Source organism: Gekko japonicus, unplaced genomic scaffold (assembly GCF_001447785.1).
Source record: "Gekko japonicus isolate JY-2015 unplaced genomic scaffold, Gekko_japonicus_V1.1 scaffold3919, whole genome shotgun sequence".
Lineage (NCBI taxonomy): Eukaryota > Metazoa > Chordata > Lepidosauria > Squamata > Gekkonidae > Gekko > Gekko japonicus.
In genome coordinates, this window is record NW_015172136.1 from 32,825 (window position 1) to 45,129 (window position 12,305).

The 12,305-nt window shown below is 50.3% G+C and overlaps 1 protein-coding gene across 1 annotated transcript in view; it reads left to right on the forward strand.

The window, feature by feature from the left end:
- Nucleotides 1–4,734: 4,734 nt before the first annotated feature.
- LOC107118655 (probable hydrolase PNKD) overlaps nucleotides 4,735–12,305 on the forward strand; it is a 45,667-nt gene continuing 38,096 nt past the window's right edge. The window contains exon 1 of the mRNA XM_015421017.1: nucleotides 4,735–4,898. Coding sequence (XP_015276503.1) covers nucleotides 4,735–4,898 — 164 coding nt within the window. The remainder of the gene's footprint in view (nucleotides 4,899–12,305) is intronic.

The window sequence follows — 12,305 nt, forward strand, 5'->3', positions numbered from 1 at the left end:
ACACTCTTGTTTCCCCCAGGGGCTATCATTCCACTCTGCGGCCAGTCATTCCAACCTCAGAACACATCTGCTACCCACAGGGGCTGTCATTCCACTCTGGGGCCTGTCATTCCAGTTCCAGGACACTCCTGCTTCCCCCAGGGGCTGTCATTCCACTCTGGGGCCATTCATTCCACTGTGGGGCCTGTCATTTCACCCTCAGAACACGTTTGCTACCCTCAGTGGCTGTCATTCCACTGAGGGACCTGTAATTCCAGTCCCAGAGCACTCCTGCTACCCTCAGGGGTATCGTTCCACTCTGAGGCCTTTCATTCCACTCTGGGGTCTGTCAATCCAGTACCAGGACACTTCTGCTACTCCCAGAAGCTATCAGTCCACTCTGGGGCCTGTCATTCCACCCTCAGAACACTCTTGCTACCTCCAGAGGCTCTCATTCCACTCCCAGAACACTTTTGCTTCCCCCAGGGGCTGTCATTCCACCCTCAGAACACATCTGCTTCCCCCAGGGGCTGTCATTCCAGTCCCAGGACACATTTCTTACTCCCCCGGGCTGTCATTCCACTCTAGAGCCTGTCATTCTCTTCCCAAAACTCTCCTGCTACTACCAGGGGCTGTCAATCCACTCTGGGGCCTGTCATTCCACTCTGGGGCCTGTCATTCCCGTCCCAGAACACTCTTGCTACCCCCAGAGGCTGTCATTCCCGTCCCAGAACACTCTTGCTTCTCCCAGGGGCTGTCATTCCCCTCTGGGGCCAGTCATTCCACCCTCAGAACACATCTGCTACCCCAGGGGCTGTTATTCCACTCTGGGGCTTGTCATTCCAGTCCCAGAGAACTGCTACCCCAGGGACTGTCATTCCAGTCACAGGATACATCTCCTACCCCCACGGGCTGTCATTCCAGCTGGAGCCTGTCATTCTAGTCTCAAAACTCTCCTGCTACTCCCAGGGTCTGTCATTCTACTCTGGGGTCTGTCATTCCAGTCCCAGGACACTACTGCTACCCCCAGAGGCTGTCATTCCACTCCCAGAACACTCTTGCTTCCCCCGGGGCTGTCATTCCACTCTGGGGCCAGTCATTCTAACCTCAGAACACATCTGCTACCTCCAGGGGCTGTCATTCCAGTCCCAGGACACATCTCCTACCCCCCCGGCTGTCATTCCAGCTGGAGCCTGTCATTCTAGTCCCAAAACTCTCCTGCTACTCCCAGGGGCTGCCATTCCACTCTGGGGCCTGTCATTCCAGTCCCAGGACACTTCTGCTACCCGCAGAGGCTGTCATTGCACTCCCAGAACACTCTTGCTTCCCCCAGCGGCTGTCATTCCACTTTGGAGCCAGTCATTCCACCCTCAGGACACATCTGCTACCCCAGGGGCTGTCATTCCACCCTGGGGCTTATCATTCAAGTCCCAGAGCACTCCTGCTACCCCCATTGGCTGTTATTCCAGTCGCAGGACACATCTCCTACCCCCCCCCCCGATTCCATGCTGGAGCCTGTCATTCTAGTCCCAAAACTCTCTTGCTACTCCCAGGGGCTGTCATGCCACTCTGAGGGTTGTCATTCCACCCTCAGAACACGTCTGCTACCCCAGGGGCTGTCATTCCACTGTGGGACCTGTCATTCCTGTCACAGGACACTCCTGCTACCCCCAGGGGCTGTCATTCCAGTCCCAAAACTCTCCTCCTACTTCCAAGGGCCATCATTCCACCCTGAGTCCTGTCAATCGAATACCACGACGTTCCAGGCTGTAATTCCACTGTGGGCCCTTAGAACACCTGCCACTCCCAGGGGCTGTCATTCCACTATGGGGCCTATCATTCCAGTCCCAGAACACTCATGCTAACCCCAGGGGCTGTCATTCCACTATGGGGCCCCTCATTCTGGATGTACTAAAAGGAAGGACAGGATTGCCCATTGGAAATAATGGGAGTGACTTGAAGACCCCTGGGAAATAATAGGAGCCAGGAATGCTAATTGACTTGCATGGGCTCCATTAAAATACATTACACCTCGAGAAGGTGGAATGGATTTTCGATTAAGATCTCTGGTCCGAAATACACAGCTCTGGGGCTGAAATGACAGGCCCCACAGTGGACTGACAGCCCCTGGGGGGTAGCAGATGTGTTCTGGGACTGGAATGACAGGCTCCAAAGTGGAATGACAGCCCCTGACTGTAACAGATATGTTCTGGGACTGGAATGACAGGCCCCAGGGTGGAATGACAGCCCCTGAGTGTAGCAGATGGCTTCTGGTACTGGAATGACAGGCCACAGGGTGGAATGACAGCCCTGGGGATAGCTCGTGTGCTCTGGGACTGGAATGACAGGCCCCAGGGTGGAATGACAGCCCCTGGGGGTTGCAGATGTGTTCTGGAACAGGAATGACAGGCCCCAGAGTGGAATGACAGCCCCTAAGTGTAGCAGATGTCTTCTGGGACTGGAATGACAGGCCCCAGGGTGGAATGACAGCCCCTGGGGGTTGCAGATGTGTTCTGGGACCGGAATGACAGACTCCAGAGTGGAATGACAGCCACTGGTGGTAGCAGATGTGTTCTGGGACCGGAATGACAGACTCCAGAGTGGAATGACAGCCAAGGGGGTAGCAGGAGTGTTCTGGGACTGGAATGACATGCCCCAGAATGGAATGACAGCCCCTGGAGGTAGAAGGACTCTTTTGGGAGTGGAAAGACAGGCCCCACAGTGGAATGAGAGCCCCTGGGGTTAGCAGGAGTGTTCTTGGACTCTAATGACAGGCCTCAGAGTGGAATGACAGCCCCTGGGGGTTGCAGATGTGTTCTGGGACTGGAATGATATGCCCCAGGGTGGAATGACAGCCTGTGGGGGTGGCAGGAGAGTTCTGGGACTGGAATGACAGGCCCCAGGGTGGAATGCCAGCCTCTAGTGGTAACAGATGTGTTGTGAGGTTGGAATGACCAATACTACAGTAGAATGACAGACCATGGGCATAGCAGGTATTTCTGGGACTTGAATTACAGGTCTCAGTGTGGAATGAAAGCGCCTGGGGGTAGTAGGAATATTGTGGGACTGGGATGACAGGCCCCAGAGTGGAATGAAAGCCTCCGGGGCATGTCATTTCAGTTCCAGGACACATCTTCTACCCTCCTGGGTTGTCATTCCACTCTGGAGCCTGTCATTCCACTCCCAGAACACTTCTGCTAACCCCTGGGGCTCTCATTCAACTGTGGGGCCTGTCATTCCCCTCTCAGAACTCATCTGCTATCCTAAGGGCCATCATTCCACTCTGGGGCCTGTCATTCCACCCTGAGAACACATCTGCTACCCCCAGGGGCTGTCATTCCACTCTGAGGACTGTCATTCCACTCTGAGGACTGTCATTCCACTCCCAGAGGACTCCTGCTACCCCCAGGGGCTGTCATTCCACTCTGGGGCCTGTCATTCCACTCTGAGGCCTGTAATTCCACTCCCAGAGGACTCCTACTACCCCCAGGGGCTGTCATTCCACTCTGAGGCCTGTTATTCCACTCTGAAGCCTGTCATTCCACTCCCAGAGGACTCCTACTACCCCCAGGGACTGTCATTCCACTGTGGGGCCTGTCATTCCACTCCCAGAACACTCCTGCCAACCCCATGGGCTCTCATTGCACTCTGGGCCCTGTCATTCCACCCTCAGAACACTCCTGCTACCCTAAGGGCCATCATTCCACTGTGGGGCCTGTCATGCCACCCTGAGAACAGTTCTGCTACCCCCAGGGGCTGTCATTCCAGTCCCAAAACACTCCTTCTACCCCCAGGGGCTTTCATTCCACTGTGAGGCCTGACATTCCACCCTCAGAACACATCTCCTATCCCCTAGGGGCTGTCATTCCCTTCTCGGGCCTGTCATTCCAGTCCCAGAACACTCCTCCTACCCCCCCCCCAGGGCGTGTCATTCCACTGTGGGGCCTGTCCTTCCACCTTCAGAAGACATCTGCTACCCCCAGGGGCTGTCAGTCCACTGTGGGGCCTGTCATTCCAGTCCCATGACACATCTGCTACCGCCAGGGGCTGTCATTCCACTCTGGGGCCTGTCATTCCAGTCCCAGAGTAGTGTATGTGGGACCAGAGACCTTCATGGAAAATCCATTCCGCATTTTCTTTGCAACGCTTCTCGAGGTGTAATGTATTTCAATGGAGCCCATGCAAGTCAAAAAAAACCTGGCTCCCATTATTTCCCAGGGGCCTTCGAGTCTCTCCCATTGTTTCCCATGGGCAATCCTGTCCTTCCTTTCAGTACATCCATTGGGAGGAGTCTGAGTGATGGGGAAATGCAGCTCTCTTGCCTCCGGCATGCTGCGTGGGAGAGCCAGAATTTAGATCCCCCTACTCATTTAGGAATGACTGAATAACTTGAGTTGTTATTCATGCATAATGTACACAATAGGTCTAGTGCCGGCCATGCGCTCTCTCCTGACCCAGTTTTGCCCACCCCCGACTGTTGACATAAGCCTGCACTAAAAATACCGCAGGGGCTTTTAAAAGGCAATTTAGGACCCAATTGTATTGCATTCGTCCTTTGGCATTATGACGAATACGCGCGCTATTAATTAGCGCACCTCGGACAGTGTGGGCGTCCCCATGGGGGGGGGGGCACGCCGAGTCGCTCGCATTTGCAAGCCCCTGCAAGGGGGCGGGTCTTGTGGGGGGGAGGCGGGGTTTTCCCAAGGCTGGGGGGCCGGGTCGGTGGCTTCGCTCGCCGCGCTCCCTCTGCAGAGCATGGCTTGGCCGGGCTGCCTGCTGCGGATCCGGCTCTTGGCTGCGGCGCTCGTCGCGTGGGGTGGCCGAGGGCTGCAAAGCCTCTCCTACCGGTCGTCGCCGGCCGTGCGCCGCTTCCTCCGGGCGCCCATGGCCCTGGCTGGCCCCTTGCTGTTCCGCATCGGGTGAGAGCATTGAGGGTGGGTGGGATGCTGCGGGGCCTTCGCCTCCCCTGAAACTGGCTGGTCCCCGGAGAGATCGGTGCTCGGATCTACCGGGGAGGGACTGCAAAGTGTGTGTGTGGGGGGGGTCACGGTTTGCGTGGGTGGATGGGTGGGCGCAGTGTTCCCTCTAAGCTGAGTCAGTGTGCGCCAGCTCACAGTTTCTTAGCCTCCGGCTCTCGCGTTTTTGTCTTCACCCAGGAAGGACGGGCTCCAGGGCCGACTGATGTGTGCCAAATCGCTGGCTCGCGCCTTTCATGCCAGTCGCTCACAAAGTAAGATTTTTTTTGCTCACAGGACTCCACAGCTTAGAGGGAGCATGGCTCATCCCCTGTGTTCCCTCTAAGCTGAGCCAGCGTGAGCTAGCTTACAGGCTTTGAGTCTCCGGCTCGCACGTTTTTTGGCTTAGCTCAGGACAGATGGCTCCAGAGCAAACTGATTGATGCAGCAGCCAAATCGCTCGCTCACATGTTTAATGCCAGCAGCTCACAAAGTAGAATTTTGGCTCACGAGACTCCACAGCTTAGAGGGAACATTGGAGCTAGCTTACAGGTTTTGAGTCTCCGGCTCACACGTTTTTTGTCTTAGGTCAGGAAGGTGGGCTCCAGAGCCAGCTGATTTGTGCAGTAGCCAGAGCACTTGCTCAGAGCTTTAATGCCAGTCGCTCACAAAGTGGAATTTTTGCTCACAAGACTCCACAGCTTAGAGGGAGCATTGCTCATCTCCAGTGTTCCCTCTAAGCTGAGTGAGCGTGAGCTAGCTTACTGGATTTGAGTCTCCGGATCACACGTTTTTTGTCTTAGGTCAGGAAGGATGTGCTCCAGCGCCAGCTGATTTGTGCAGTAGCCAGATCGCTGGCCTCAGAGCTTTAATGCCAGTCGCTCACAAAGTGGAATTTTTGCTCACAAGACTCCACGGCTTAGAGCGAGCATGGCTCATCTCCAGTGTCCCCTCTAAGCTGAGTGAGTGTGTGCTAGCTTATAGGTTTTGAGTCTCCGGCTCACACGTTTTTTTATCTTAGGTCAGGAAGGTGGGCTACATAGCCAGCTAATTTACACAGTAGCCAGATCGCTGGCTCAAAGCTTGAATGCCAGTCGCTCACAAAGTGGAATTTTTGCTCACAGGACTCCACAGCTTAGAGGGAGCATTGGTGGTGGTGGTGGGGTGTTAATTCCCTACATCCAGTCACTCTGTTGTAGGGAGAAGGAGATGTTTCGAGTGCTGTCTGTTTTGTAGATCCTGCGTCGGTGATGTGTACAGCTGCTTTTGTGTCCAGGCTTGTTTAATAGGAGAAAGAGGGTTCTGGTATGTGGTCAGGAGCCATGCTCCCTCTAAGTTGTGGGATCTGGTGAGCCAAAAACGCTACCTCGTGAGCTGCCGGCATTCAAGTTGTGCGTGAGCGATTTGGCTACTGCATAAATGAGTTTGCTCTGGAGGCATCCTTCCTGAGCTGAGACAAACAATGCGTGAGCTGGAGGGTTAAAAGACTGTGAGAGCGCTCACACTGACTCAGCTTAGAGGGAACACTGGCGAGGAGGTGCAGCTTATGGTGTAAAAGAATCTGGATTTTACAGGAGGGATGTACCTCAAAGTTTGGCTTCCATGGGAATTCTCTGCATGCCTTAGGGGAAGGTGGCTTCCCTTGGTAGACAGGGAGGGCTGCTGTTTGGATCTGAAGTTTTCTGAATGTGCGTGTGTGTGCACACATTATTGATGAAGTCCTGCACAGACTTTTTAAAAAAATATATTTTATTCAAATTTCAATTATCCATTTACAATAATATCAGCATTGTACAGGATTAAGTTTACCTCAGCTTGACCACTTACAAGGGAACATTCAAATCATAGTTAGATAGACATCGGCTTAAAAGACATTATTCTTTCCTTCATAAATTTAGTACTAACATATTATTATATTAACATAAACTTGGCATTAACATATGCTCTATTTACCACAGGTGAAGAGTGTCTATTACCTCTGGTATTATCTATGGAGGTGTAGCTTAACGTGCAAAACAATCTAGATTTTTACAGGAGGAATGTGCCTCAAAGTTTGGCTTCCATGGGAATTCTCTGTATATCTTAGGGCAGTGATGGGGAACCTTTTAGAGACCGAGTGCCCAAACTGTGACCCAAAACCCGCTTATTTATCGCAAAGTGCCCACACGGCAATTTAATCTGAATACTGAGGTTTTAGTTTAGAAAAAACAACCCATACATTAACTTAAGATGATCCAAACAAAGTAAGGAAAGCAATCCCAAATGCTTTCATTTACTTTAAATTATTTGGCAGAGAATTCGACACTTTTATGATGGTCTGGGCTTGACTGGGGCAATGGCACGTGTGCCCACAGAGAGGGCTCTGAGTGCCACCTCTGGCACCTGTGCCATAGGTTCGCCACCACTGTCTTAGGGGAAGGTGGCTTCCATTGGTAGACGGGGAGGTCTGCTGTTTGGATCTGAAGTTTTCTGAATGTGCTTGTGTGTGCACACATTATCGATGAAGGGTCCTGCACAGACTTTAATTTTGTTTTTATAATTTTTATTTAAGAATTTAATAACAATATAAGGTGAGTACAATAGATGTCTGCAGATGGAGTGCAGAAATAGGTTAGCAAAAACATTAATGCTGAACTATATCCAGGCTGAAGACGCCGGAGAACTATATTACACTCTGCAAAACATCTCTTAAGGCAACAATCGTATAATAAATACATCTCTTTACAGGCAAATTTTAAATCATACTAGCCTTTAGTATCCTACACAGTGCTTCTGAGTTGTGAAGTTTTGTTTTTTAGGTTACCACGGTGCTCAAAACAAGGAACTTCAGATATTATCTTTGATCGAAGCCAAATAATGTTACAGGTTCAAGTTTCAAAAGAATATCATTGACTTGTATAAAGGAATATGCTGGAACGACATCAGATTCGACCATAGAGTTAATGAGTGAATACCAGGATGCTATAAATTTTCCTTCAGATTTTCTGGAGGACAGATTGCGTGTGCTAAGTTATATTTTGGACATCATGAAGTGGTCCTAAATACGATTTTGCCAGGATTGGATCGTGGGGGGAGGAAGTTTGTCTACCCATGCCGCGGCTATGGCATTTCTGGCTATGGCTAACAAAGCGTGAATCAGAACAGTCTTAATCTTTGTAAGCCAGTTTGGTGTCGTGGTTAAGTGCGCAGACTCTAATCTGGGAAAACCGGGTTTGATTCCCCACTCCTCCACTTGCTCCTGGCTGGATGACCTTGGGCAAGCCGTAGTTCTGATAAGAGCTGTTCTTGAAAAAGAGCAGTTTCTGTCAGGGCTCTCTCAGCCCCACCTACCTCACAGGGTGTCTGTTGTGGGGAGGGGAAGGGAAAGGAGTTTGTAAGCCGCTCTGAGACTCCTTTGGGTAGTGGAGGGCGGGGTATAAATGCAATCTCTTCTCTTCTTCTTTGTTGCCCTGCGAATCTGACCAGTTATTTAGGAGTAATGTTTCTGGTTAAAAAAAAAAAGGAAGGCAAATGTATATTTGTAATCAAGGAGATACGAGGTGATATTTGAGACCAGAATGTCTGCATGTGTCGGCACTTCCACCAGCAATGGGAAAAGTCAGCTTTCCCTCCACAGTTTTTTCTGCACATTGGATCCACTCATCCCGTTCAGACTCGATGTGGGGGAGATCTAGGAGACTGTTGGTGCAGTCCTAAACCGAGTTACACCTTTCTATGCCCATTGACTTCATTGGATTTAGACAGATGTTAACCAAACACGGTTGGTGTTTTGTAGGCTCATTTCAGAGTGTAGCCTCACCGTCTGAAGCTACTTTGTGGGCAGAAGGCATCTCTGATCTGTATGGATGAACCCAAAGTGGAACTCGTGTCCTGTGGCTCTAGCCTTTAGTTCCGGCTGGCTCCCAAGTTGGCCGCGCCCAGCAGGAACTCATTAGCATAACAGGCCACACCCAGCAGCACAAACGCATTAGGATTGGCTACATTAGGGGTGTGTGGCCTAACATGCAAAGAAGTCCCTGCTACAAAAAAAAGGCCCTGGGTTTTGACAACAGACAAGGTAAACAGAATAAGAAGCAAAAGGTGGGTGTGGCTGGATGAGCACACTTCTGGTAACATGGGGCCGTGGCCTAATATGCCAATGAGTTGCGCTGTCAGGGGTGTGGCCTAATATGCTAATGAGTTCCTGCTGTTGGGTGTGGCCTATTATGCTAATGAGTTCCTGGCACACTTCTGGTAACATGGAGGCGTGGCCTAATATGCCAATGAGTTGCGCTGTCAGAGGTGTGGCCTAATATGCTAATGAGTTCCTGCTGTTGGGTGTGGCCTATTATGCTAATGAGTTCCTGCTGGGCTTTTTCTACAAAAAGAGCCCTGGTTACCACAGTGCTCAAAAACAAGGGGGCAGAGATTCCCTGCCCGGCTGCCACTTTTCCCAGGCATGTTCTGCCTGCTGACGTCATTTCACAGACATGTGGGTTTTCTCTGGAAGGCACCAGATTGTTTAGGGGGAAAAGAAACCGGTGGAGGAGTACCAGCTTCCCAGTCGCATACAAAGCTTGGCATAAATGCATTTTCTTCAGAGGTCGTCATTCGGTACTGGGATCTCTCTGGCCTGAGCATCCAGGGTTGTGTCCCTTCCATGTGGTGTGTGTGTGTGTGTGTATAATCCACTTCTGATGAACTCAGTGATGTGTGCAGCTTGGAACTGCAGAGGATCAAGGAGCAAGAATTGCAATGTGGCTAAATGACATTTGGTAGAAAGCAGAAGATGTAGAAGGGGAAGAAACTTTAACCCAATAGTTCTGTGTCTTAATAGAAAGGGAAACCACAATAAAAAAATCCCCTTTGGGGGGCTAAAAAGAAAAGAAAAGAAAGGGAAACCATTACATAAGAATGTAAGAGAAGCCAATGTTGGATCAGGCCAATGGCCCATGCAGACCAACAATCTGTCACACAGTGGCCAAAAATACCAGGTGCCATCAGGAGATCCAGCAGTGGGGCCAGAACTCCAGAAGCCCTCCCACGGTTGCCCCCCCCCAAGCACCAAGAATACAGAGCATCACTTGCCCCAGACTGAGATTTCCTATCTATACCTTGTGTCTAATAGTCGCTAATGGACCTCTGCTCCATATGCTTACCTAATTCCCTCTTGAAGCCGTCCATGCTTGTAGCCGCCGCCACCTCCTGTGGCAGTGAATCCCATGTGTTAATCACTCTTTGGGTGAAGAAGTACTTCCTTTTATCCGTTCTAACCTGACCGCTCAGCAATTTCATTGAGTGCCCATGAGTTCTTGTATTGTGAGAAAGGGAGAAAAGTACTTCTTTCTCAACCTGCTCTATCCCATGCATAATCTTATAAACCTTGATCATGTCACCCCGCAGCCGTCGTTTCTCCAAGCTAAAGATCCCCAAGCATTTTAACCTTTCTTCATAGGGAAAGTGTTCCAACCCTTTGATCATTCTAGTTGCCCCTAAGTACTCCAAATGAGGTCACACCATTGATTTCTACAGGGGCATTATGATACTGGCTGATTTGTTTTCAATTCCCATTAAGACAAAGAGGAAAGTTCTTGCTGGGTTGGAACAGATGTAGAAGTCTAGAAGAAGGGAAAAGGTTCCAAAATACAAATCATAAAAGAAGACTGTAATGTGGGGCAGGAGTGTAGACTTTCCAATTTCCCAGGGGAAATGGACAACCCCTGGAAGTAGCAGAAGTGTTCTGGTACTGGAATGACATCCCCTGGGAGTTGGAGAATCATTCTGGGACTATCATTCCACTCTGAGGGCTGTCATTCCAGTCCTAGAACACTTCTGCTACTCCCAGTGGCCATCATTCCACTCTGGGGGCTGTCATTCCAGTTCCCAGGGGTTGTCCTTCCACTCTGTGACCTAACATTCCAGTCCCAGAGCACAGATTCTATTGCTAGGGATCGTCATTCCACTCTGGGGGCTGTCATTCCAGTACCACCCTTCACTACCATTAAAAAAAACCCCAACTGTTTTCAGTCAAGGACATATAGACCCAAGTAAAACAAGATAGAGGCACACTTTCCCCCCAAATGTAAATTGGAGCCAAGCAAGTATGTTGAGCCCAACAGGGGCTTTGCCATCTGACTGTTGCTACATTGAAAGTAGGTGGAGCCAGCCAGGGTTAAGGACTATACTTTCTTTTTTGACAGTCACCAAACATATTCAAGGATTGATATGTTCTGGATATCAAAAAACCTTCGTTATTAATCTAGAGAGTGCAAAGATACAATCAAAAAACTTTGCAGATCACAATTACTATTTAAAATATCCCCCAGCCTGAGAGCTCCTATCTATACCTTGTGGCTAATAGCCACTGATGGACCTCTGCTTCATATGTTTATCTAATTCCCTCTTGAAGCTGTCCATGCTTGTAGCTGCCACCACCTCTTGTGGCAGTGAATTCCATGTGTTAATCACTCTTTGGATCAAATCTCTTTCCCCACCCACAATTACTATTTAAAATATCAAGTGGCCTTCAGCCCTCTAGGCTGGCTGGATAGACAAAAATGGCCACAGACCTCAGCTCAGATGTCCATCTCCCCTGATGAATCCAGCCGTAAGAGACCTTCTCTTCCTGTTGCAAGGAATGGTAACATAAGAACATAAGAGAAGCCAATGTTGGACCAGACCAATGGCCCATCCGGCCCAACACTCTGTCAAACAGTGGCCAAAAATACCAGGTGCCATCAGGAGGTCCAGCAGTGGGGCCAGGACACTAGAAGCCCCTCCCACAGTTGCCCCCCCAAGCACCAAGAATACAAAGCATCACTTGCCCCAGCCTGAGAGTTCCTATCTATACCTTGTGGCTAGTAGCCATTGATGGACCTCTGTTCCATATGTTTATCTAATTCCCTCTTGAAGCTGTCCATGCTTGTAGCTGCCACCACCTCCTGTGGCAGTGAATTCCATGTGTTAATCACTCTTTGGATCAAATCTCTTTCCCCACCCAGGTGAAGGCAGCTTTTCCTGTCTCCAGAGACCTGTCTTCTTTTAGCATTTGATATCTCCCTGCTGGGAGAAGAGAGGAAGGAGAAGGGGGATGTTTAACCCTCCCATTCTCTATCCTGCCAGCTCAGTTAGCATTTGTAAGAAGGTGAGCCTTGGAAAGTCATTACACACTGACTTCCTTCTTTCCAGCCCAGAAAAGAAAACTCATGCAGGGGAAAAGTTTTAATCTCAATATTGCCTGGCACTGGTTGCCCCGGGCCGGGAGGCTCAGTCTTCCCCAGAAAAATCTGAGGGAGGCTCCAGCGCCCGCCCCCCGCGTAGTTTAAGCTCCACACTGGTGGAATGAGCTTTCGGAGGACATCAGGGCCCTGCGGGATCTCTTACAGTTCCGCA